The sequence below is a fragment of the Giraffa tippelskirchi genome, chromosome 6 (assembly GCF_054371585.1).
Source record: "Giraffa tippelskirchi isolate mGirTip1 chromosome 6, T2T-mGirTip1v1.2.pri, whole genome shotgun sequence".
NCBI classification, from domain to species: domain Eukaryota; kingdom Metazoa; phylum Chordata; class Mammalia; order Artiodactyla; family Giraffidae; genus Giraffa; species Giraffa tippelskirchi.
This window is the reverse complement of record NC_137280.1, coordinates 19132287-19155139: the sequence shown is the minus strand read 5'-3', so window position 1 is coordinate 19155139 and position 22853 is coordinate 19132287. Positions and strand designations below refer to the sequence as shown.

The window sequence follows — 22853 nt, the reverse complement described above, 5'->3', positions numbered from 1 at the left end:
AGTAGAAATCATTTCGTGTGAGAAATAACTGGAGGAACTAGTTTAACTTAGGACATGGGAGGGACTTAAGGTATTTAGAGAACTGCCATGTGAGAAAGGGAGCTGCTTTATTGCAGGTAATCTGAAAGGCAGAGGTTGGGTGGAAATTACAGGGAAGCAGGTTTTGGCCTGGCAAAGTGGTGGTGCTCAGAAGTGAAACTGTTGATGAATGCTAGTGGTTCCGCAGTTGGATGACAACGGCTAGAAGACATTCTTGTGTTGAGTGGAAAGGTCACTTGAGGTGATTATTGAGGCCCCTTATTACTTCAAGACACCATTTTAAGCCATCAAGAATGGTGAGTGGAAGCCTCAACAAAGAATGTGAAGTAAAAATAGTAATTTTCTAAAATAACCTGAAATCCTAATAATGTGTAGGTTAATCTAAGGAACCTAAATGTAGAGAGCCCTTGACAAGAATAGCATACAGTCAAGTTTTGTATGTATGTGATATTGGGGGACCTGGTAGCATAAATAATAACTTACTGAATGCTTGCTATGTGCTAGGCATGCTTTTAAGATTTGCTTTATATGTATTAACTCACTTAATTCTTTTATGAGAGTTAGGTTGTGTTATTTTCTCCATTTTGTGCATGAAAAAACTCAGGCACAGAGTAATCTAGTAACTTACTCGGGGTTACAGAGTAAGTGTTGAAATAGGGATTCAAACCCAGGAAGTCTGATTCCATAGCATATGCTGTTAGACTGAAACCCTAAATGGGTAGTTTGGTATATCTGAAAGGTAAAATGCTAGAGGTTGAAATGAAATGATTCCAGAAAGTTAAGCTTCCAGATTGACACATCTTTTATGCCATGTAAAAATGGAAACCAGGTCTGGATGTTAGGAATGAGATCAAGAGTGTTGTTCAGTTGCTAAGTCATGTCTGACTCATTTTGACCCCATGGACTGCAGCATGCCAAGTTTCCCTGTCCTTCACTATCTCCCAGAGTTTGCTCAAACTCATGTCCCTCAAGTTGGTGATGCCATCCAACCATCTCATCCTCTGTCATCCCCTTCTCCTCCTGCCCTCAATCTTTCCCAGCATCAGGGTCTTTTCCAATGAGTCAGTTCTTCACATTAGGTAGCCAAAGTATTGGAGCTTCAGAATCAGTCCTTTCAATTAATATTCAGGACTGATTTCCTTTAGGATGGACTGCTTGGATCTCCTTGCAGTCCAAGGGACTCTCAAGAGTATTCTTCAGCACCACAGTTCAAAAACAGTTTGAGATCAGAACTGGAGTTGTAGAGACCAAAGCATGAGGGTAGAAATTGAAACTACTTAGTGATTGAGAGACTACCCCTGTTGAGTGGAAAGAGTGCATAAAAACCAGCTTTTAAAGGATGGGTAGAAGAAGAAAGAGACTGCAAGAAAATTTAACGGCCAAAGAAGTAAGAAAAAAATCAGAAGAGAATGAAACTAGCCCAAAGAAGTATGTTTTAGGAGGTAAACTATGTCAGATGCTGGTCAAGGGATAAAAAGAGGAGTCCCAAAGTACACATGGAAGTCTTTAAACTGCAGTAGCAGGTGGAGGCCAAACCAGCCTTCAGTGGATTGAGAAGCAATGGAGGTGAGAAAGTCCAGGCTGAGATTGTAGTTATCTCTTCCAGAAGCTTGACTGACAGGGAGGCACTGGGATCTGAAAGGAGACACTCAGGAGATGAGATATTTGAGTTTTTATTTTGTTGGGAAAAAACTAAAAATGAGGAAGAGATTGGAGATGGAGGCAAGAAGATAATTAGTGAGATTTCTAAGGGGTTCTAAGCAAACAGAATCTAAAGCAGTTTCTCTCAAACTTTTCTGGCCACCCTCAGTAGGAAATTTTTTTTTCTTTTTTTTTCCCAAAAGTTTTTATTTTGTTTTGGGGTATAGCTGATTAACAATGTTGTGGTAGTTCGGGTGAACAGTGAAGGGACTCAGCCATACTTATACATGTATCCATTCTCCTCTAAATGCCCCTGGCAGTTAATCCAGGCTGGCACATAACATTGAGCACATAGCACTAGTTAACTATAGCACATAGTTCCATGTGCTATACAGTAGGTCCTTGTTGGCTATCCATCTGAAACATAGCAGTGTGTACGTGACCTTCCCAAAGTCCCTAACTATCCCTTCCCCCCGGCAACCATCAGTTCATTTTCTAAGTCTGTGAGTCTCTAGGAAATAAATTTTTATCTTTGCTATCTGATGCAAGCACACACATATTACTGAAACAGATACATAAAGCAATACTTATCCTTACTGCTTGTGATGTCATTTATATTGTCTTCTACTCCAGTCTGTTGGTGGTGGCAGTTTTTGTTTTGTTTGTTTGGTTTTTTGTTTTTTTTCTTAATGATCTGCTCAATCAGTTTCCGGACCCATCTGCAGCTTTCAAAATGCTGAGATAGAGTACAAGTAGAGGGGATTGGTTTTATTTATTAAGAAGGACCAGATCTTCAGGGTTACAGAGGAAAGGAGGGATAAAAGTAACATGCAACAAATGAAACAGGTTGTAATAGGGTAGTTAAAATTAGTGTCCCCTGTCTTGGTTCCCTCTTGCACAACAAACTTTTCTATCTTCCAGTTATGTCTATTGGGCTTCCCTCGTGACACAGTTGGTAAAGAATCCCCCTGCAATGCAGGAGACCTGGGTTTGATTCTAGGGTCAGAAAGATCCCCTGGAGTAGGACATGGCAACCCACTCCCGTATTTCTTGCCTGGAAAATTCCATGGACAGAGGAGCCTGGTGGGCTACAGTCCATGGGGTCTCAAGAGTGCACCTGCACACAGCTGCGTCTGTGGGCACCTTTTAGTGCTGCCATAGGCCATTATAACAGTCATGCAGGAAGTATTTAGATGTAACTGCAAAATTTTCAATGGCAAGTGTTTTTGAGACAATTATGAGGCCGTTTAGGCCAAAAATATTCACCATATTTTATTTATATAGCAATTCTAATTCGACAACAACAGATTGGGAAAGACTAGATATCTCTTCAAGAAAATTAGAGATACCAAAGGAACACTTCATGCAAAGATAGGCTCGATAAAGGACAGAAATGGTATGGACCTAACAGAAGCAGAACATATTAAGAAGAGGTGGCAAGAATACACAGAAGAACTGTACAAAAAAAGATCTTCACGACCCAGGTAATCACGATGGTGTGATCACTCACCTAGAGCCAGAAATCCTGGAATGTGAAGTCAAGTGGGCCTTAGAAAGCATCACTGCGAACAAAGCTAGTGGAGGTGATGGAATTCCAGTTGAGCCATTTCAAATCCTCAAAGGTGATGCTGTGAAAGTGCTGCACTCAATATGCCAGCAAATTTGGAAAACTCAGCAGTGGCCACAGGACTGGAAAAGGTCAGTTTTCATTCCAATCCCAAAGAAAGGCAATGCCAAAGAATGCTCAAACTACCGCACAATTGAACTCATCTCACATGCTAGTAAAGTAATGCTCAAAATTCTCCAAGCCAGGCTTCAGCAATACGTGAACTGTGAACTTCCAGATGTTCAAGCTGGTTTTAGAAAAGGCAGAGGAACCAGAGATCAAATTGCCAATATCCGCTGGATCATCGAAAAAGCAAGAGAGTTCCAGAAAAACATCTATTTCTGCTTTATTGACTATGCCAAAGCCTTTGACTGTGTGGATCACAATAAACTGTGGAAAATTCTGAAAGAGATGGGAATACCAGACCATCTGACCTGTCTCTTGAGAAACCTGTATGCAGGTCAGGAAGCAACAGTTAGAACTGGACATGGAACAACAGACTGGTTCCAAATAGGAAAAGGAGAACGTCAAGGCTGTATATTGTCACCCTGCTTATTTAACTTATATGTAGAGTACATCATGAGAAACGCTGGGCTGGAAGAAACACAAGCTAGAATCAAGATTGGGAGAAATATCAGTAACCTCAGATATGCAGATGACACCACCCTTATGGCAGAAAGTGAAGAAGAACTAAAGAGCCTCTTGATGAAGGTGAAGGAGGAGAGTGAAAAAGTTGGCTTAAAGCTCAACGTTCAGAAAACTAAGATCATGGCATCTGGTCCCATCACTTCATGGGAAATAGATGGGGAAACAGTGGAAACAGTGTCAGACTTTATTTTTTTGGGCTCCAGAATCACTGCTGATGGTGACTGCAGCCATGAAATTAAAAGACGGTTACTCCTTGGAAGGAAGGTTATGGCCAACCTAGATAGCATATTTAAAAGCAGAGACATTACTTTGCCACCAAAAGTCCGTCTAGTCAAGGCTATGGTTTTTCCAGTGGTCATGTATGGATGTGAGAGTTGGACGGTGAAGAAAGCTGAGCGCCGCAGAATTGATGCTTTTGAACCGTGGTGTTGGAGAAGACTCTTGAGAGTCCCTTGGACTGCAAGGAGATCCAATCAATCCATCCTAAAAGAGATCAATCCTGGATGTTCATTGGAAGGTCTGATGTTGAAGCTGAAACTCCAATACTTTGGCCACCTCGTGCAAAGAGTTGACTCATTGGAAAAGACCCTAATGCTGGGTAGGATTAGGGGCAGGAGAAGTGGACGACAGAGGATGAGATGGTTGGATGGCATCACCAACTCGATGAACATGGGTTTGGGTAGACTCCGGGAGTTGGTGATGGACAGAGAGGCCTGGCGTGCTGCAATTCATGGGGTCGCAAAGAGTCGGACACGACTGAGCGACTGAACTGAACTGTAATTCGACTTTAGAGAGGCCCATATTCAGACCCTCTTCATCTCAATAACTGTGCAGTCATCTCTTGTTTTCTTGCTTCCAGATTTTCCACCTTCAAATGCATTCCCCCCAGGGCACCAGGGTCTCCTTTCTAAACACATATTAGATTATCTTAGGCACACCTGAACCCAAGTTTGAGAAGTATGGGACTTTGATCATAGGTTTGATCATAGGCAAATGTTCTTTAGTGATTTTCAGGAATGTTTGCAATTATCCTGTCTTAGTCTGCTAGGGCTACCATAACAAAATACCACCGGCAAGGTGGCTTAAACCATAGAAATTGATTTTCTCCTAGTTCTGGGGGCTTGAAGTCCAAGATCAGGGGACCAGCAGGGGTGTTTTCCAGATGGAGCCTTTCTCCTTGGCTTGCAAATGACTGCCTTCTGACTGTGTCCTCACAGCACCTTTTCTCAGTGCGTATGCATTCCTGCTGTGTCTTCCTCTTTATAAGGACACCAGTACTACTGGATTAGGGTCCCGCCCTTATGATCGCATTTAATCTTAATTACCTCCTTACAGGCCCTATCCCAAGTACACTCACATTGGGGGTTAGGGCTTCAATATATGAACTAGAGGAAGGATGCAGCTCAGTCCTTAAAGAGGCCCTTGTCCTTCTTCATAAGCTAATTTCCTGCCATCCTTTCCCTCTAAGAGCTGTGCACTTCAGCTGTACCATGTCCCCAGCATTCTCCTCAACAGCGCCGGGTGCTGTGATGCTCCATGTATTTGTACCAGCTGCACTTGTCCAGAGAGAAATTTTCTCTCCTTTTCCCAAAGACAAGTTTCTAATCAGTCTTCAGGACTCTACCCTTTATCTGCTCTCACACTTTCCCCCTGTCACCCTCCTGCCTCTCTCCAGGTGCTCCTATGTATAGCAGTGATCTTTTTTCTTCCTTATTCCTATAGCTCTTCATAGGTGTACCACAGTGCTTATGACTTGGTCATGAGATTGTTTGTCCATTTTGCCTTGAGAATTATATCCTCCTCAGGGTCAGAGTTTGTGTCATACTTAGGCGTATATTCCTTCTTTGCCTGGCAATGATAAGGAATCAATACATTGTTTTCTTAAATTTTTTTTAACAAAAAATTATCTGTGAACAAATATTTTTCAAAACTAAAGATTTGATCCTAAATATATGATAAAGTAAATAAGGTTATAGTATTAATGAAGTATAGGGTACAGAATGATGTTGCCTATTACTGAGATACTTCATACTCTATATTTCTAGGATTAAATGACTTCTCAAAACAAAGGAATCGTTGGTTCATATATGAACCAATGATTTTGTGTGATTTCTCTTTGTTTTTTTTAACCTCGAAAGAAAAATTGTGTTGTGAGCTTATTGAAAGGAAAACTTACTTGGAAGGCATTTAATACAGGAAAATGAGAGCCATGAAATCCAAGGGAACCACCAGAAAGATTATAAAGTACAGAGCAAAACATTTTTTGAGAGCCAGTTACTCAGCTGCTGCTGCTGCTAAGTTGCTTCAGTTGTGTCCGACTCTATGCAACCCGATAGACGGCAGCCCACCAGGCTCCCCTATCCCTGGGATTCTCCAGACAAGAACACTGGAGTGGGTTGCCATTTCCTTCTCCAATGCATGAAAGTGAAAAGTGAAAGTGAAGTCCCTCAGTCGTGTGCAACTTTTAGCGACCCCATGGACTGCAGCCTACCAGGCTCCTCCATCCATGGGATTTTCCAGGCGAGAGTACTGGAGTGGGTTGCCATTGCCTTCTCCGAGTTACTCAGCTGCTGCTGCTAAGTCACCTCAGTTGTGTCCGACTCTGTGCGACCCCATAGACGGCAGCCCACCAGGCTCCTCCGTCCATGGGATTTTCCAGGCGAGAGTACTGGAGTGGGTTGCCATTGCCTTCTCCGAGTTACTCAGCTACATCCCTTTAAACTTATCTTTTACAAAACTCACAACAACCTGCGAGGTAGGGAATATTTATCTCCACTTTATAAAAGAGGATGCTAAAGCTCAGGAAGAAAACACCAGGTAGCTAATGAGGGAAGTTAAATATCAAAACCCAGGTCTTCTAACAAAGCCTGGTGTACTTTAATCTCACTTCATGGTGTAACATTGTCAGGTTAATGATGAAAGAAACTTGACTTTCCCCCTTTGCCTGGCATTGGTAAATAGTGGTTTTTGCCAAGTTGCAGTATGCACAGTAAAGTAGTGGCAAGGGTACACTGAACTAGGCATGCCTGGATGTGACTAGTGGACGGTAATTGTTAAAACTTTGTGGGGAGACAGTTTCAGTGTGAAATTTGTAACCTTAAATTTATACCCTTTAACCCCTTCTATTCCCCTTCTAAGTATATAAGGATTTGTGCAAATTGTTGACCAGAATTTTCTTTAGAGACCTTTCGATAATAGCAAAGAGAAAAAAATTATTCACATGTCAACCAGAGGACTGTTTGTACGAACGATGGGATATCTGTGAAAGGCAGCACCATCATACCATTGTTCAGATCTTATTTTTGAAAGGCTTTAGAAATCTTTTTTGGGGGGGAATGGGGGGATCTTTTGGAATCCTCTTTTACAAAATATTGATTTTATAAAAACATAATCAGTATTGTAAATTTGGCATTCTCTTTCATTCCATTTCCCTGTAGGAAACAGAAGACACATTCAAAATAGGATAGCTCTGGAGCATTGTTATTGTTCAGTGGCTAAGTCATATCTGACTCTGCGACCCCATGGACTGCAGCACTCCAGGCTTCCCTGCCCTTCACTGTTTCCTGAAGTTTGCTCAAGTTCATGTCCATTGAGTCAGTAATCCTATAACTATCTCATTCTTTGCAACCCTCTTCTCCTTTTGCTTTCAATCTTTCCCAGCATCAGAGTCTTTTCCAATGAACCTGCTATTCGCATCAGGTGGCCAAAGTGTTGGGAGTCCTTCCAATGAATATTCAAAGTTTTTCTCCTTTAGGATTGACTGGTTTGATCTCCTTGCAGTCCAAGGGGCTCTCAAGAGTCTTCTCCAACACCACAATTCAAATGCATCAATTCTTTGGCATTCAGCCTTCTTTATGGTCCAGCTCTCACATCCATACATGACTGCTAAGGAAACCATAGGTTTGATTATATGGACCTTTGTTGAAAAAGTGATGTCTCTGCTTTTTAATATACTGTCTAGGTTTGTCATAGCTTTCCTTCCAAGAAGCAAGCATCTTCCAATTTCATGGCTATAGTCACCATCCACAGTGACTTTGGAGCCCTAGAAAAGAAAATCGGTCACTGCTTCTACTTTTTCCTCTTCTAGTTGCCTTGAAGTGATGGGACCAGATGCCATAATCTTACTTTTTTGAATGTTGCGTTTTAAGCCAGCCTTTTTACTCTCCTCTTTCACCCTCATCAAGAGGCTCTTTAGTTCCTCTTCATTTTCTGCCATTAGAGTGGCATCTGTATATCTAAGGTTGTTGATATTTCTCCCAGAAATCTTGATCCCAGCTAATGCTTCATCCAACCCATCATTACACATGATGTACTCTGCATATAATTTAAATAAACAGGGTGACAATATACAGCCTTGTTGTACTCGTTTCCCAGTTTTGAACCAGTCAGTTGTTCTATGTAGGTTCTAACTCTTGCTTCTTGACCCAAATACAGGTTTCTCAGGAGACAGGTAAGGTGGCCTGGTATTCCCATCTCTTGATAAATTTTCCAGTTTGTTGTGATCCACACAGTCAAAGGCTTTAGTGTAGTCAGTGAGGCAGAAGTTGATATTTTTCTGAAATTCCTTTGCTTTCTTTATGATCCAGTGAATGTTGGCAGTTGGATCTCTGATTCCTCTGCCTTTTCTAAATCCAACTTGTACATCTGGAAGTTCTTGATACACATTCTGCTAAAGCCTAGCTTGAAGGATTTTCAGCATAACCTTACTAACATGGGAAATGAGTACAATTGCCCGGTAGTTTGAAGATTCTTCAACATTGCCCTTCATTGGAATTGGAATGAAAACTGACCTTTTCCAGTCCTGTGGCCACTGCTGAGTTTTCCAAATTTGCTGACATACTGAGTGTAGCAAAAGGACTGTTTACAAAAATGTAAGCAGGTTAGTAGGACAAGGTTGTGTGTTGTCACCCTGTTTATTTAACTTATATGGAGAGAACATCATGCAAAATGCCAGACTGGATGAATCACAAGCTGGAAGCAAGATTGCCGGGAGGGATATCAATACCCTCAGATACGCAGACAACACCATCCTAATGGCAGAAAGCAAAAAGGAACAACAGAGCCACTTGACAAAGGTGAAAGAGGAAAGTGAAAAGGCTGGCTTAACACTCAACGTTCAAAAAACTAAGATCATGGCATCTGGTCCCATCACTTCATGGCAAACTTGGGCTCCAAAATCACTGTGGATGGTGACTACAACTATGAAATTAAAAGATGCTTGCTGCTTGGAAGAAAAACTATGACAAACCTAGACAGTGTATTAAAAAGCAGAGACATCACTTTGCTGACAAAAGTCTGTATAGTCAAACCTATGGTTTTTCCAGTAGACATATACAGATGTGAAAGTTGGACCATAAAGAAGACTGAGCATCAAAGAATTGATGCCTTCAAATTGTGGTGCTAGAGAAGACTCTTGAGAGTCCCTTGGACTGCAAGGAGATCAAACAAGTCAATCCTAAAGGAATCAACCCTGAATATTCTTTGGAAGGACTGATGCTGAAGTTCCCATACTTTGGCCACCTGATAGGAAGAGCTGATTCATTGGAAAAGACCCTGATGCTGGGAAAGATTGAAGGCAAAAGGAGAAGAGGGAGGCAGAGGATGAGATAATTGGATTGTATCACCAACTCAATGGACATGAATTTGAGCAAACTCCAGGAGATAGTGGAGGACAGGGAAACCTGGCATGCTGCAATCCATGGGGTTGCAAAGAGTCAGAATGACTTAAGGACTGAACAACAACAATGCAGATTATAGGAAAACCACAAGGAATAACGCAGTATTTTGTGACTAGAAACAGTTTGGGCTGTTGTCACCTGAAGGGCTGCAGGACAGGGAGAGTCATTGAGAGAGGGCAAACTTGAGAGGAACTGTGACCTTCAGTAGAGGAATGCAGCCTACCCAAGGCAACCTCTGCAAGAATAAATATTATTAATATCTGCATCTGCTCTCTTCTATCCCTTTCATCTGCTTGGGCTCACCACCAACCCAACTCAACTAGAGGCTAGAGGCAACATCAGACTTCTAGGGCAGAACATGGTAGAGAAGAGTGGACTCTGGTTCTGGAAAGGCAGTGGAAGATATTCAGGCTATATCAATTGAGCACATATATTTTGAGAGCCTACAATGTACAAAGCACTATGATAGGAGTGTACATATTGCAATGAAAAAGTAGTCTCTGCTCTCACAGAGCAATGAGAAGCCAGGATAATTGAACAAAACAAACAACCCCACTAATTATTGCAATGAAGAATATTTTATTATGGTAGGGAATGTATGGTATGCCATAGGAAACTGCATCTAGAGGGTAGGAAGGGATCTCCAAAGGAAACGATTATTAAACTGAGACCTGAAAGAGGAATCAAAGTTACCTGTGTGAAGGAATAGGTAAGAAGAGAATTTTCGTGGCAGATCATCAGTAGCCTGTGCCAAAGTGTTAAGGTCAGAGGCTGTGTAAGAACTGAAAATTGTTGAACATTCTAGCAATTTCCATCTAATATTTTTGAAGTGTAGGCGTCAGTGAGCCAAGTACTATGCAGTAAGTTCCCTGAGGCAGCATTGTTGAATACAGAGAGAGAATGAAGAAGAGACTGGGGCTTGTGGCGGAAGAGTAATGGAGGGTCTTATGTAATGTGTCAAGGAATAATGTTCTTTATTTGGGGTGTACAATAGTTTCAAGTATAATAGATAAGTGACTTACTGAAATGCACATTTCTAGAAAGATTTCTCAACCTGCAGTGCAACTAGTGGGGCGAGGCAGCAAAACTGGAGATAAGAAAGCGAATTTAATTTCTGTTGCTAGTGAAGAAGTGATGGTGTCCTAAAGTAGGGCAATGGCAATGTGAACTGAGAGACATGGACGGGTCCAGGAAAGACTTGTGATGTAGAATCAACAGGATGTCTTAATTGGTAAGAAGTTGTGAAAGGAGGAGTGTTTGTGGACATTGGTGTCTGTCCAGGTTTCTGTCTTGAGCATCTGTATAGATGGTGTGTTAGTCGCTAAGCCGAATCCGACTCTTGAGACCCCGTGGACTGTAGCCTACCAAGCTTCTCTGTCCATGGGATTCTCCAGGCAAGAATACTGGAGTGGGTTGCCATTCTCTTCTCCAAGGGATCTTCCTGACCCAGGGATCAAACCAGGGTCTCCTGCACTGCAGGCAGATTCTTTACTGTTTGAGCTACCAGAGAATCTCTGTTTATTGACCAACACAGAGTAGTGAGTAAGAGCATCTTCAAAAGGGATGGAAAAAACTAGTTCAGTTTGGATTTGTTCAAGCTGCAATGTTTGTTAGTTGCATTATTTATGTAGATTTGAAGATCAACAAAAAGGTCTGGTCTAGAGGGTAGAGGACTGGCATTTATATCCATAGACAAAAAAGAAAGGAAATATACAACAATAAGGGCAGTCATCTTGGAGTGGTGGCATTGTGCGTGGTTTTTATTTTCTTTATGCCTTCCTATTGGAGAAGGAAATGGCAACCCACTCCAGTAGTCTTGCCTGGAAAATTCCATGGACAGAGGAGCCTGGCAGGCTACAGTCTATGGGGTCACAAAGAGTTGACCACGACTGAGTGACTGAGCACATGCCTTCCTATATTTTGTAAATATTCTGCAGCATACATGTTTTGCTTTTTACAACACCATTTTTAATAACTGTATGCTGAAAGTGAAGTTACTCAGTTGTGTCCGACTCTTTGCAACCCCGTGGACTGTAGCCCATCGGGCCCCTCTGTTCATGGAATTCTCCAGGCAAGAATACTGGAGTGGGTTGCCATTTCCTTCTCCAGGGGATCTTCCCGACCCAGGTGTTGAACCCAGGTCTCCCGCATTGCAGAAAGATGCTTTACCATCTGAGTCACCAGGGAAGTTTTCCTTTCTCCAGGGGAATCTTCCCAACCCAGGGATCGAACCCAGGTCTCCCACATTGCAGGCGGATTCCTTACCAGCTAAGCCACAAGGGAAGCCCAAGAATACTGGAGTGGGTAGCCTATCCCTTCTCCAGCAGTTCTTCCCGACCCAGGAATCGAACCAGGGTCTTCTGCATTGCAGGCGGATTCTTTACCAACTGAACTATCAAGGAAGCCCAATTGTATGCTAGTTTAACATTTATTACATGAAGGAAGTTTGAAAAATTACTTCAATTGGAGATGTGAAGCATCTGAAAATGTTCTTGGGTGAAGGATAACAGAAATAAAAGTTAAAAAATTTTCCCTAGGCCTGTGTTTTATTTTATTACAAAAGGTATGTCATCACTATTTACTTTACATCGTCAAATTTGTATTGTTGAATTGTCTTTATCATTCTTCCCCTGTAACCACTCATAGCCAGTCTTGTTTTCTGCAGATAGCTACTATTAACCATATGCAGTGTTTCAGTCTATTCCTTTTATAGCTGTCAATCTTTCTGAATATTTAGAGTAGTCCACAGTATAGATATATCATAATTTATCTAAACATTTCCCTGTTTTTGAATATTGAAATTACTTTCACTTTTGCCATCACAGAAGATGCTTCAGTGAACTTCGTTGTATGTGTATCTTTGTAAATTTGGGGCCTTATTTATATAGGATATATTTTTGGAAATGAAACTTCTAATTCAAAGAATAATTGCATTTGAATTTTTATTAGTGTTAAACTTCTCTCAAAAAGGCCATGAAAATTTCCCTATAACAAATCATAAAGCTCTTTTAATTCCGAAGGCAAAAAAAGAGAAAAAGCTACCTTGTCTAATTTGTATTTTATTGGTGAGTTTGAAAACTCTTTCAGTGCTTCTTTTTTTATTGAATACAATATTACATATTACAGGTGTATAATATAGTAATTCACAGTTTTTAGAGGTTACACTCCATTTATAAAATATTTGCTTAATTTCTCATGTATGTATGACATTCTTTTTCAACTTTTTAAATTTTATATTGAATATAGTTGATTTACAACATTGTGTTAGTTTCAGGTGTACAGCAAAGTGATTCAATTATATACGTATGCATGTAGCTATTCTTTTTCAGAGTCTTTTTCTATATAGGTTATTAAAGAGTATTGAGTAGAGTTCCCTGTGCTCCACCCTTAGGTCCTTGTTGATTATTTATTTTATTTGCAGTAGTATGTGTATGTTAATCCTGGCCTTCTAGTTTACCCCTTACCCTCACCTTTCCCCTTTGGTAACCACAAGTTTGTTTTCTAAGTCTGTGAGTCTACTTCTGTTTTGTAAATAAGTTGGTTGGTATCATTTTTTTAGGTTCCACATGTGAGCAATATCATATGATATTTGTCTTTGACTTCAGTTAGTATGATAGGTCCATCCATAATTGCTGCAAATGGCATCATTTCATTCTTTTTTATTATTCCATTGTGTGTATGTATATCTGTGTGTTTGTGTGTGCTCAGTTGCATGGTCATTCTGACTCTTTGCATGCATATATATCATATCTTTATCCATTCATCTGTCATTGGACATTTAAGTTGCTTCTATGTCTTGGCTATTGTAAATAGTGCTGCAATGAACATTGGAGGTGCATTTATCTTTTTGAATGAGAATTTTCTCCAGATATATGCCCAGAAATGGGATTGCTGGATCCAAAAGCTTTCAAGTATAATTAGGTCCTCTTTGTTTATTTTTGTTTTTATTTTTATTACTGTAGGAGGTGGATCCAAAAAGATTTTGCTGCAATTTACGTCAAAGAGTATTCTATGTTTCCCTCTAAGAGTTTTATGGTATCCCTTCTTACATTTAGGTCTTTAATCCATCTTGTGTTTATTTTGTACATGGTGTTAACGAATGTTCTAATTCCATTCTTTTGCACGTAAGCTATCCAGTTTTCCCAGCACACTTATGAAGGGACTGTCTTTTCTCCATTGTACAGTCTTGCCTCCTTTGTCACAGATTAATTGGCCGTAAGCAGGTTTATTTCTGGCCTCTGCATTCTGTTCCATTTGACCGTGTGTAATTTTCTGTGAATCAGCAGTTCATGTAATTTGCCCATAAAATTTTTAGGGACTGTTTGTCGTTTTCTTATTTGTGAATCCTTTTTTTGTAAATTAGACATATTATGTCTATATTACTCTTTTCAATCTCTTCTTGGTTTGTGAAATCTTTCATAAAACAGAAGTTAATTAAAATAAGTGTTATCTTTTAAACTTCCAAAACAGATTTGAATTCTTATTTAAAAAACATAGAATGTATGTTGTAGCACTTAGGTTTTGTTTTACCCTATCATGTTTTATTAATTTAGGACTTTTGAGAGAAAAGAATGGATGAGATTTTCTACTTTCTATTCTTATTTTGGTGAGTGTGTTGGTGGGGATGGTGGCAAGAGAATTTCCAGAAACATTTATTCCATTCTCTATATTTTCTTTCTTGTCACTGCTCATATTTTTATCCAAGTTTGTATTGAGAGCATACTAAGCATTTAAAACTTGGATAAATATATGAATGTATTAATTTTAAAATGTCAAATCCTGGAAAATACTTTTATCTACAAAAAATGATTTTCTTTTGAATTTACCTTCTTTATATGACCAATTATGTGACATGTGTTTATAATTCAGAGCTAGAACTTTGCTTCTACCTAACTCTGTGTATCCTTTACTGCAGTGAGTGATGGATTGGAACTGAGACCAAAATATAAAGGAATTTTGCATTGCTTGACCACCATTTGGAAACTTGATGGACTACGGGGACTTTACCAAGGAGTAACCCCAAATGTATGGGGTGCAGGTTTATCCTGGGGACTCTACTTTTTCTTGTGAGTAGCTCTGGGATATTTTACAATTGTAAATAAAAAGGAATTTTTGTTTTTAATGATTTTTTAAAAAAATCAGTTGGTGAAGCAAAATGAGTCATTGAAGCAGTTTCTCTGACTTGGAAGAGCTAGGAAGCGTGAAATGTCATATTAGTTTCATTTTCTGTGAGCTTTTATCATTTATCAGAGGCATTTGGTTTGGGGAAAAGTTCTTAATAGGAAGAAGGTAAAAGGATGAGATGGACACTCTTCCAGAAACCATTTCTGTGAGATGAGTCAGGAAGGTGACGTCCCAAAATACATGTGATTCATACTGAAGTTGAAACAGCAAAAGTGGACAGATCTTGGAGCCCTCATAAGAACATGTATCACAGGACAACTCTTTGGGAAAAGAAAGTCAAAACCAGGGCATGACTGAAAGAGTCTGAGGCATGTTTCTTCTTATCTCCTATTTGACCTGCTCCTTCATCTTCATAGCTCGTTCATCCATCACTCCTTTACTGGCATCACCATTTGTTATACCTGCCAGTGGATGCTTACTGAAGAAGCCACATACAGCACCTGTGGCAGCTCAAGTTACTGAGTGTTCAAGGATGAGGAAACAAAGCGTTATCACCCTGCGGTGGAGGAGCGTGTGCTGCCCTGAGCTTGCCTCTGATATTTGAAACTGAATCCATGAATGGGAAGGCTTTTGTTTATTACATGGCATTTTAGGGAAACATCAGTTCAGTTCAGTTCAGTCGCTCAGTTGTGTCCGACTCTTTGTGACCCATGGACTGCAGCACACCAGGGGTCCCTGTCCATCACCAACTCCCAGAGTTTACTCAAACTCATGTCCATTTAGTCTGTGATGCCATCCAACCAACTCATCCTCTGTCATCCCCTTCTCCTCTCACCTTCAATCTTTCCCAGCATCAGGGTCTTTTCCAGTGAGTCAGCTCTTCGTGTCAGGTGACCAAAGTATTGGAGTTTCAGCTTCAGCATCAGTCCTTCCAAAGAATATTCAGGACTGATTTCCTTTAGGATGGACTGGTTGGGTCTCCTTGCAGTCCAAGGGACTCTCAAGAGTCTTCTCCAACACCACGGTTCAAAAGCATCTATTCTTCGGCGCTCAGCTTTCTTTATAGTCCAACTCTCACATCCATGCATGACTACTGAAAAAACCATAGCCTTGACTAGATGGACCTTTGTTGGCAAATGTCTCTGCTTTTTAATATCCTGTCTGCTGCTGCTGCTAAGTCGCTTCAGTCGTGTCTGACTCTGTGCGATCCCACAGACGGCAGCCCACCAGGCTCCCCCGTCCCTGGGATTCTCCAGGCAAGAATACTGGAGTGGGTTGCCATTTCCTTCTCCAATGCATGAAAGTGAAAAGTGAAAGTGAAGTCACTCAGTCGTGTCCGACTCTTCGCGACCCCATGGACTGCAGCCTACCAGGGATTTTCTAGGCAAGAGTACTGGAGTGGGGTGCCATTGCCTTCTCCAAATATCCTGTCTAGGTTGGTCATAACTTTTCTTCCAAGGAGCAAGCGTCTTTTTATCTCATGGTTGCAGTCACCATCTGCAGTGATTTTGGAGCCCCAAAAAATAAAGTCTGCCACTGTTTCCACTGTTTCTCCTGGTATATTTGCCTTTTCCTCTTTTGTGTCCTGTAGTTTACTTGATCTCTCATAATCTTATGGCAGTGTCCAAAGTAACCTTAAAATGTTTTCACTAAAATGTTTAGTGAAAGCAAAATAAAAACTAGCCTTAATATTGTTTAAATATTTTTCCTATTTTCAGTTGTAAGGAATGCTTAGATGGGTGAAACTGTATGTATAAAATTTATTGTGTTAATAACTCTAGAGTTGTGTGGATTCTTTAAAGAGAGTTTCTAAGGGCAAGCCACGTAAGGTTTAATGTGTTGAAATCATCTTATAATAAAACAATATGCTTGTTTTATGATGAAATGGATTGGTCAAGTTTGGAAAGATTTATTTAGTTGAAGTTGTCTTCTTGGAAGAAGATGGAAATTGGAGTTAGAGAAAAAAGATTGATAACTCCCTTAACTCAGAAGTATTTTGTGGCTGTTTTCCACCATGTAAAGCAGAAATGTCAGTGTTCCATTCAAGAGTGGCTCAATTAAGCAGGTCTTCCCATCCACTTCCCACCACTCCACTCATGCTCCTGTTTCTCCATACCTGGTTCAGTGCTGCCTCCTCCACTGAGCCTTCTCTGATCAGTAATAATTTCTGAATCTCTCATGATACCATCTGTATTATTTTTTGTTATGATTAAGAGTTGAGTGTGTGATGAAAATATTTTACATATGTATTGCCAGCCTTCCATATTTGGAGGGAGAGATGGTATAGTCTTCCAGTAAACCCATTATTTGAGAAAGGTCTTATTTTGTAGTTGGATTATGCATTGACTTCTACTTCTGGGGTATTGTTAAATTACCCACAGTTTAAAATAGCATTTCCTGCTTTATGACCCCCATTCAAATATTTATCCAAGTGTTTTTGTTTTATTCTTCTAGTTACAATGCCATCAAGTCATATAAGACAGACGGCAGAGCTGAACGGTTAGAGGCAACAGAGTATCTCATCTCAGCTGCTGAAGCTGGTAAGGCGGTCTGTGAAATATAAAACATCAGCTTCCAACTTGGTTTTCAATTTTGTTCTTTATTTGCCTTTTTTCCTGTGAACATCTGAGTTTAAATATGCTCCTCTAACTATGCTAATCAGTTATCACATGAAATTTCTTAGAAGGCAGGTATACTGATGGATTACCCTGAGTAGATTTCAAGAATTGTACTTGTCACAAAGGATATAACATTTAGAATGCTTATGATTCTGATTTAAGATGATTTGATATAGTGTTCTTCAATTAAAGTATGATTTCAAGCTTTGAATTAAACAATTTAGTAGCCTTGTTTAATTGCCTCACGTATGTATAATATTCAGACTTACGGGGGTGCTCAGCGGTTGTACCTACAACTGTAAGATGTGGTCCCTGAGGCACAGACCTAGGGTTAATGAATGGGTAGGCATAGTTTTTGGTGGTCTTAAAACAAAGTAGGACTTATAAGTCCTGCTTTGATACCTTGTTATCTTGGTTCTTTTGTGGGGGGTTGGCGAGGTGGGAGGGGAACGTCATGTCACACCACACAGTTTGTGAGCACTTAGTTCCGCCACCAGGTGTAAAAGCGCTGAGTCCTAATCACTGGACCACCAGGAAATTTCCCCACCCTGGTTTCTTAATATTTACTGAATTTTTAAAATTTTATAGATTTTTTTTTTTAATTGAAGGGTAGCTGCTTTACAGAATTTTGTTGGTTTCTGCCAAACCTCAACATGAATCAGCCATAGGTATACATAGGTCCCCTCCCTCTTGAACCTCCCTCCCATGTTTACCGATTGTTTTTTAAGGCAAGAATTATCTTGCTCATTTTTGAATACCTACCTAACTGCTGTCAGAGACCTGACTCACAGTAGGACTCAATATTTGTTGAATAAAGGACTACTTAGGAAACGCAGCAAATGAGAAACTAAACCAGATTATTTATTTATTTATTAACTTGTCACTTTCTGTAAAGAATGTAAATATTACTTTTGTCTTTATGTAGTCATTTAATGTTTGAGATACAGTGGCTACTTTGAGTGGGTTTGAGGAAGGTGGTGAGCAAGTGGAGGTGGAGATGTGTGTGCACATGCACAGACGGTTGAGGTGCTGGTTTCCTGGTCCTTCTCCCCAGTCTTCAGTCCCTCTGGCTTGTACTGTGTCCTACTCTTAAGAGTCTGTATCTCTTCAGCAGCATCTGCTTCCCAGGGCCTCCATCTGTTCTCCACACCTTGTTTAGGAGCCAGGACATCTTTGCTGTCCTCACACCTCTCAAAGGGAGTGTTTCACATTTTGCCTCCTTTTAAATTTACTTCTCACTAACCACATGGAGGACTTTTTAAGACCACCAAAAACTATGTCTACCCATTCGTTAACCCTAGGTCTGTGCCTCAGAGACCACATCTTACAGTTGTAGGTACAACCCCTGAGCAGCCCCCATTCTTTATATAAACAGACTGCTCTTAATTCGGATTGTCAGAAGTGAGAAAGTACCTGTATGCTGAGTAATAATAGTATTTAAATCTGATTTCAGGAGCCATGACCCTCTGCATCACCAACCCACTATGGGTAACAAAAACTCGCCTTATGTTACAGTATGATGGTGTTGTTAATGCTTCACAGCGGCAATATAAAGGAATGTTTGATACACTTGTGAAAATATATAAGTATGAAGGTGTGCGTGGATTGTATAAGGTAATAAATTATTATCAACATATTTCTAGTATCTGACAATTGTAATTTCCCTTGACTCTGTTGTCTGAGTTCTGAATGACCTGTAGTCAGTCCTGGAAAAAAGCCAAATTTAGGCAAGGAACAATTTAATGAAAACTGAAATCTGCATTGAAATTGTACTTTAAACCATTTGTCCTCATTACCATAAGTAGTATCATGACGCTGGTGGGTGAGAAGCACTAAAACTTTGAATAACCATTTCTCTAAGTCACACACTGAGGTCACCCATTCCTTACTCCCCTCCCCATAAGCTGTGGTCCTTTGGGAACTTGCTTAGTTTAGCCTTTTTTTCTTTATTTCTCTTTTTTAGGGGTTTATTCCTGGGCTGTTCGGAACATCCCATGGTGCCCTTCAGTTTATGGCATATGAATTATTGAAGTTGAAATACAACCAACATATCAATAGATTACCAGAAGCACAATTGGTAAGATGAATTTGAAAAAAATTGGTATTTACTTTTATGGGCATTTAGTAGAAATTTTATCATGTTTAGTAGTATTGCTATGATGATGAGTACCGACTCTGCCACTAATTTAATTTATAGCTAAATACTTTATAGGGTAATGACACATAAATGTTAAAAATAGAACAGATAAATGTTAAAAACAGAGTTTGTGTTAAGAGAGGAAACTGATTTTCGCTTATGGATCCACTTCAGTGTTTTCCTATCTTTATTTTTAAAGAAATTCCATCTAAAAAAAAATGTTTTATATTGTCATTTTAGAGCACAGTAGAATATATATCAGTTGCAGCACTATCCAAAATATTTGCTGTGGCAGCAACATACCCCTACCAGGTTATAAGAGCTCGTCTGCAAGATCAACACATGTTTTACAATGGTGTATTGGATGTAATGACAAGGACATGGAGGTAAGAGCACATGTGTGTTAGAATGGCTCTTCAGTTCAGTCGCTCAGTCGTGTCCGACTCTTTGTGACCCCATGGATCGCAGCACGCCAGGCCTCCCTGTCCATCACCAACTCCCAGAGTTTACCCAAACCCATGTCCGTTGAGCTGGTGATGCCATCCAACCATCTCATCCTCTGTCGTCCCCTTCTCCTCCTTCCCCCAATCCTTCCCAGCATTAGGGTCTTTTCCAATGAGTCAACTCTTTGCATGAGGTGGCCAAAGTATTGGAGTTTCAGCTTCAACATCAGTCCTTCCAATGAACACCCAGGACTGATCTCCTTTATGGTTCTTAGGAGGTACATTATAAATCTTAAACTGTCCAACTGATGTTAGTTTTATAGCAAAGACCAGTGTCTGTGGTGAAGACATGGCTGATGGCTCCTTCCTGAACATATCCCATTTACTACATGAGACTTGACTTCGTTTGTAAAATTTGAATTTCTGTGTTGACAGAGTTGTTTATAAAAATCAAATGAGATATGTGAAAGTGCTTTGACAAATTAAATAAAATTTTAGGTGTTGCAAACTATTTGAATGGCATTGAGCATAGGGAGTCATAAAAAAACCTAATTTAATGTAATTAAGAAGGCCCCACATCTCTACTAGATCAGGACTTTTGCAAATAACTTGTTTCTGTATGTGGAAGAGACACTTGTTCTTCAGTATGGGAATCCTTAAACTGTTATAGGTAGACATCCATCCCCATGTTTCTTTTAATTCTAAAAGGTCAGAACAGAATATTCAGCATTTCAATTCAGTTCACTTCAGTAAATCTGTTTTGAGAACCTAAGTGAAAACTTTCAAGGCCGTATTCCAACTCTAGGCATGAAGGAAATAAAGCTTTATTTTTGTGTGTGCTGGATTTAGTATTTAGTATTTAGTATTGTCTAGCATTTATTTATGAAATGTTTAATGCCTGTGTTAGATCAGTTAATACTCCTACATGTTCGTACATATAAAGGCATCTTGAAGATGGTTATGATTAAAGCGCTTTTTAGTTTATTTTGAGGTGTCCCTGCACTCTCTTCCTCATTCCCACAAAAGGCATGTAAGCCCTATGAATGGTTCATAAACTGTTACCTCAGGACATTGAAAACGTGAACTCAAATCCCAGTGAGGTTTGAATGCTGGCTCTGTGCCCTGTCAGTCAAACTTTTGTGTCTTCAGACTAGTTCTGCAGGAAATTAAGTATGTGTGTATGTGTGTGTGTGTGTGTGTATATATATATATATATATATATTTTTTTTTTTTTTTTCTCTCTCTCTCTCTCTAAAGGAAAGAAGGCATCAGTGGATTTTACAAAGGGATTGCCCCCAATTTGATTAGAGTGACTCCAGCCTGCTGTATTACCTTTGTGGTATATGAAAATGTCTCACATTTTTTACTTGGCCTTAGAAAAGACGACATAAACTAAGAGAAGATAATTCCAGTGCATCTGCCCAAGGCAGCAACATACTCCTTTGTATCTGAGACATAAAACTCAGAAGATTACTGCACAGCAACATGGCTCATAATCAAACTTAGTCTATAATCATTAGAAGTCACAGAACGGCTCAGTCTTCACCATGTTTTTCTGCTTTTGCTTTCCTCATGGGTATGGGACTTGGCTACCTCTCCCTGAAATGGCTGCCAGCAACACTACAGTAAAATTGACACCAAGTGGAGAATTTCGCAAATTTTCTCCATTTCATTGTCCAAGTAGAAGCTGATTTGCAGCATTTGCTGGATGGATTTGAAGAATGTGCTGCTTTTTCTGAACTCATTTGCCTGGATTGGCTTTAAAAATCAAGCTCTGTGCAATAGCAAGAATATGGCCTCTTAAAAGATGTCATTGATATTTGAAGAGTAAATTAAACGTTAAAGATTTACTGGGAAAGATACTGTCCAAATCCTGACCGTTTTTGAATTGGAAAGTTTTGTGGGGAAAAAAAAAGTCCTCCATAAATGTGCTTTAGTTTTAATTCAGCTGGAATGCAATTGAAATTTGAAAAATTCAAGAAGTTATATACTACTTTTACTTTGAGAAATATCTGACATGTGTTGTCATTCCATCACTACTTTTTTTCCAGAGGCTGGTTTCATAATTTAAAATGTAATCCTGAATCCCACTATTATTTTTTGGCATAGATATTTACTGTCTTTTATATTTATAAAATCAGAACAAAATCCAGCAGTATCAGCCCTTATTTAGCCTTTCTGACCATAAATCAATAGCTAATAGATAACCGGATATAGATACTAGATGATTGAGGGTATATTTGTTGACAAACTGAAAATGAAAAGTTTGAACTTTCACTTCAGATTTCAGATATGTGGGTTTAGATCCCAAATAATTGATCAATCTACATTGGTTGCTCAAAGTCAGGTTTAAATACAGATTACTCTAAAGGCCATTATTGATTTTACTTTTGAGTTAATTGTAATTGTCTATAAATATAAAGGCCTCTGCCCCAAAAGGATGCCAGAATGATCCTAATGTCAACAAATTATACCTTTAATCATCTAGTATCTATATAAGGTGATCTATTAGCTACTCCAGTAAGTACTTTTTATTTACATATGAGTGCTTTTTTGCACTACCATCCATTTGTTGTAAATAAAATATTGTGGTTTTCAAAGCCATATTTAAATGGTTCTTGGAAAAGAGATCTATTTTTTATATTTTAAAAATGGCTTTGTTTTAAAAATAAAGATGAAATGATCAGTACTTAGTTGTATTTACTTTGTTATATGCAGAGGAATGCATTATAAATGTGATACATTTTCCTACTTTTGAATTAAACTATAATTCATATAAAGTCCTGATAGTAGTCCCTATATGGAAAGACAAGTTGGGTTGGCATTTGGAATTTTAGAGGTAGTGTCATTTGAATGCCTGTGTACCCCTGAATTAACAAGGCATAATTCCTGTTCTCTAAGGGCATACAGACTTGTAGG

At 39.5% G+C, this 22853-nt stretch overlaps 1 protein-coding gene across 4 annotated transcripts in view; it reads left to right on the top strand.

The window, feature by feature from the left end:
• SLC25A32 (solute carrier family 25 member 32) overlaps nucleotides 1-22623 on the top strand; it is a 28504-nt gene extending 5881 nt beyond the window's left edge. Inside the window, exons 2-8 of one of the 4 annotated variants that reach the window (XR_014057134.1) lie at nucleotides 14528-14678; nucleotides 17191-17276; nucleotides 18808-18968; nucleotides 19318-19431; nucleotides 19732-19877; nucleotides 21192-21953; nucleotides 22423-22623. Coding sequence is in view for 1 of the 4 variants with exons in the window: in XM_081502265.1 (XP_081358391.1) it covers nucleotides 14528-14678; nucleotides 17191-17276; nucleotides 18808-18968; nucleotides 19318-19431; nucleotides 19732-19877; nucleotides 21192-21330 (797 nt within the window). In the remaining 3 variants the exon portion in view is untranslated. Of the gene's footprint in view, nucleotides 1-14527; nucleotides 14679-17190; nucleotides 17277-18807; nucleotides 18969-19317; nucleotides 19432-19731; nucleotides 19878-21191 lie in introns of all 4 variants that reach the window. The other 3 variants (XR_014057133.1, XR_014057132.1, XM_081502265.1) reach the window with 3 other exon arrangements.
• The last annotated feature ends 230 nt before the right edge of the window (nucleotides 22624-22853 follow it).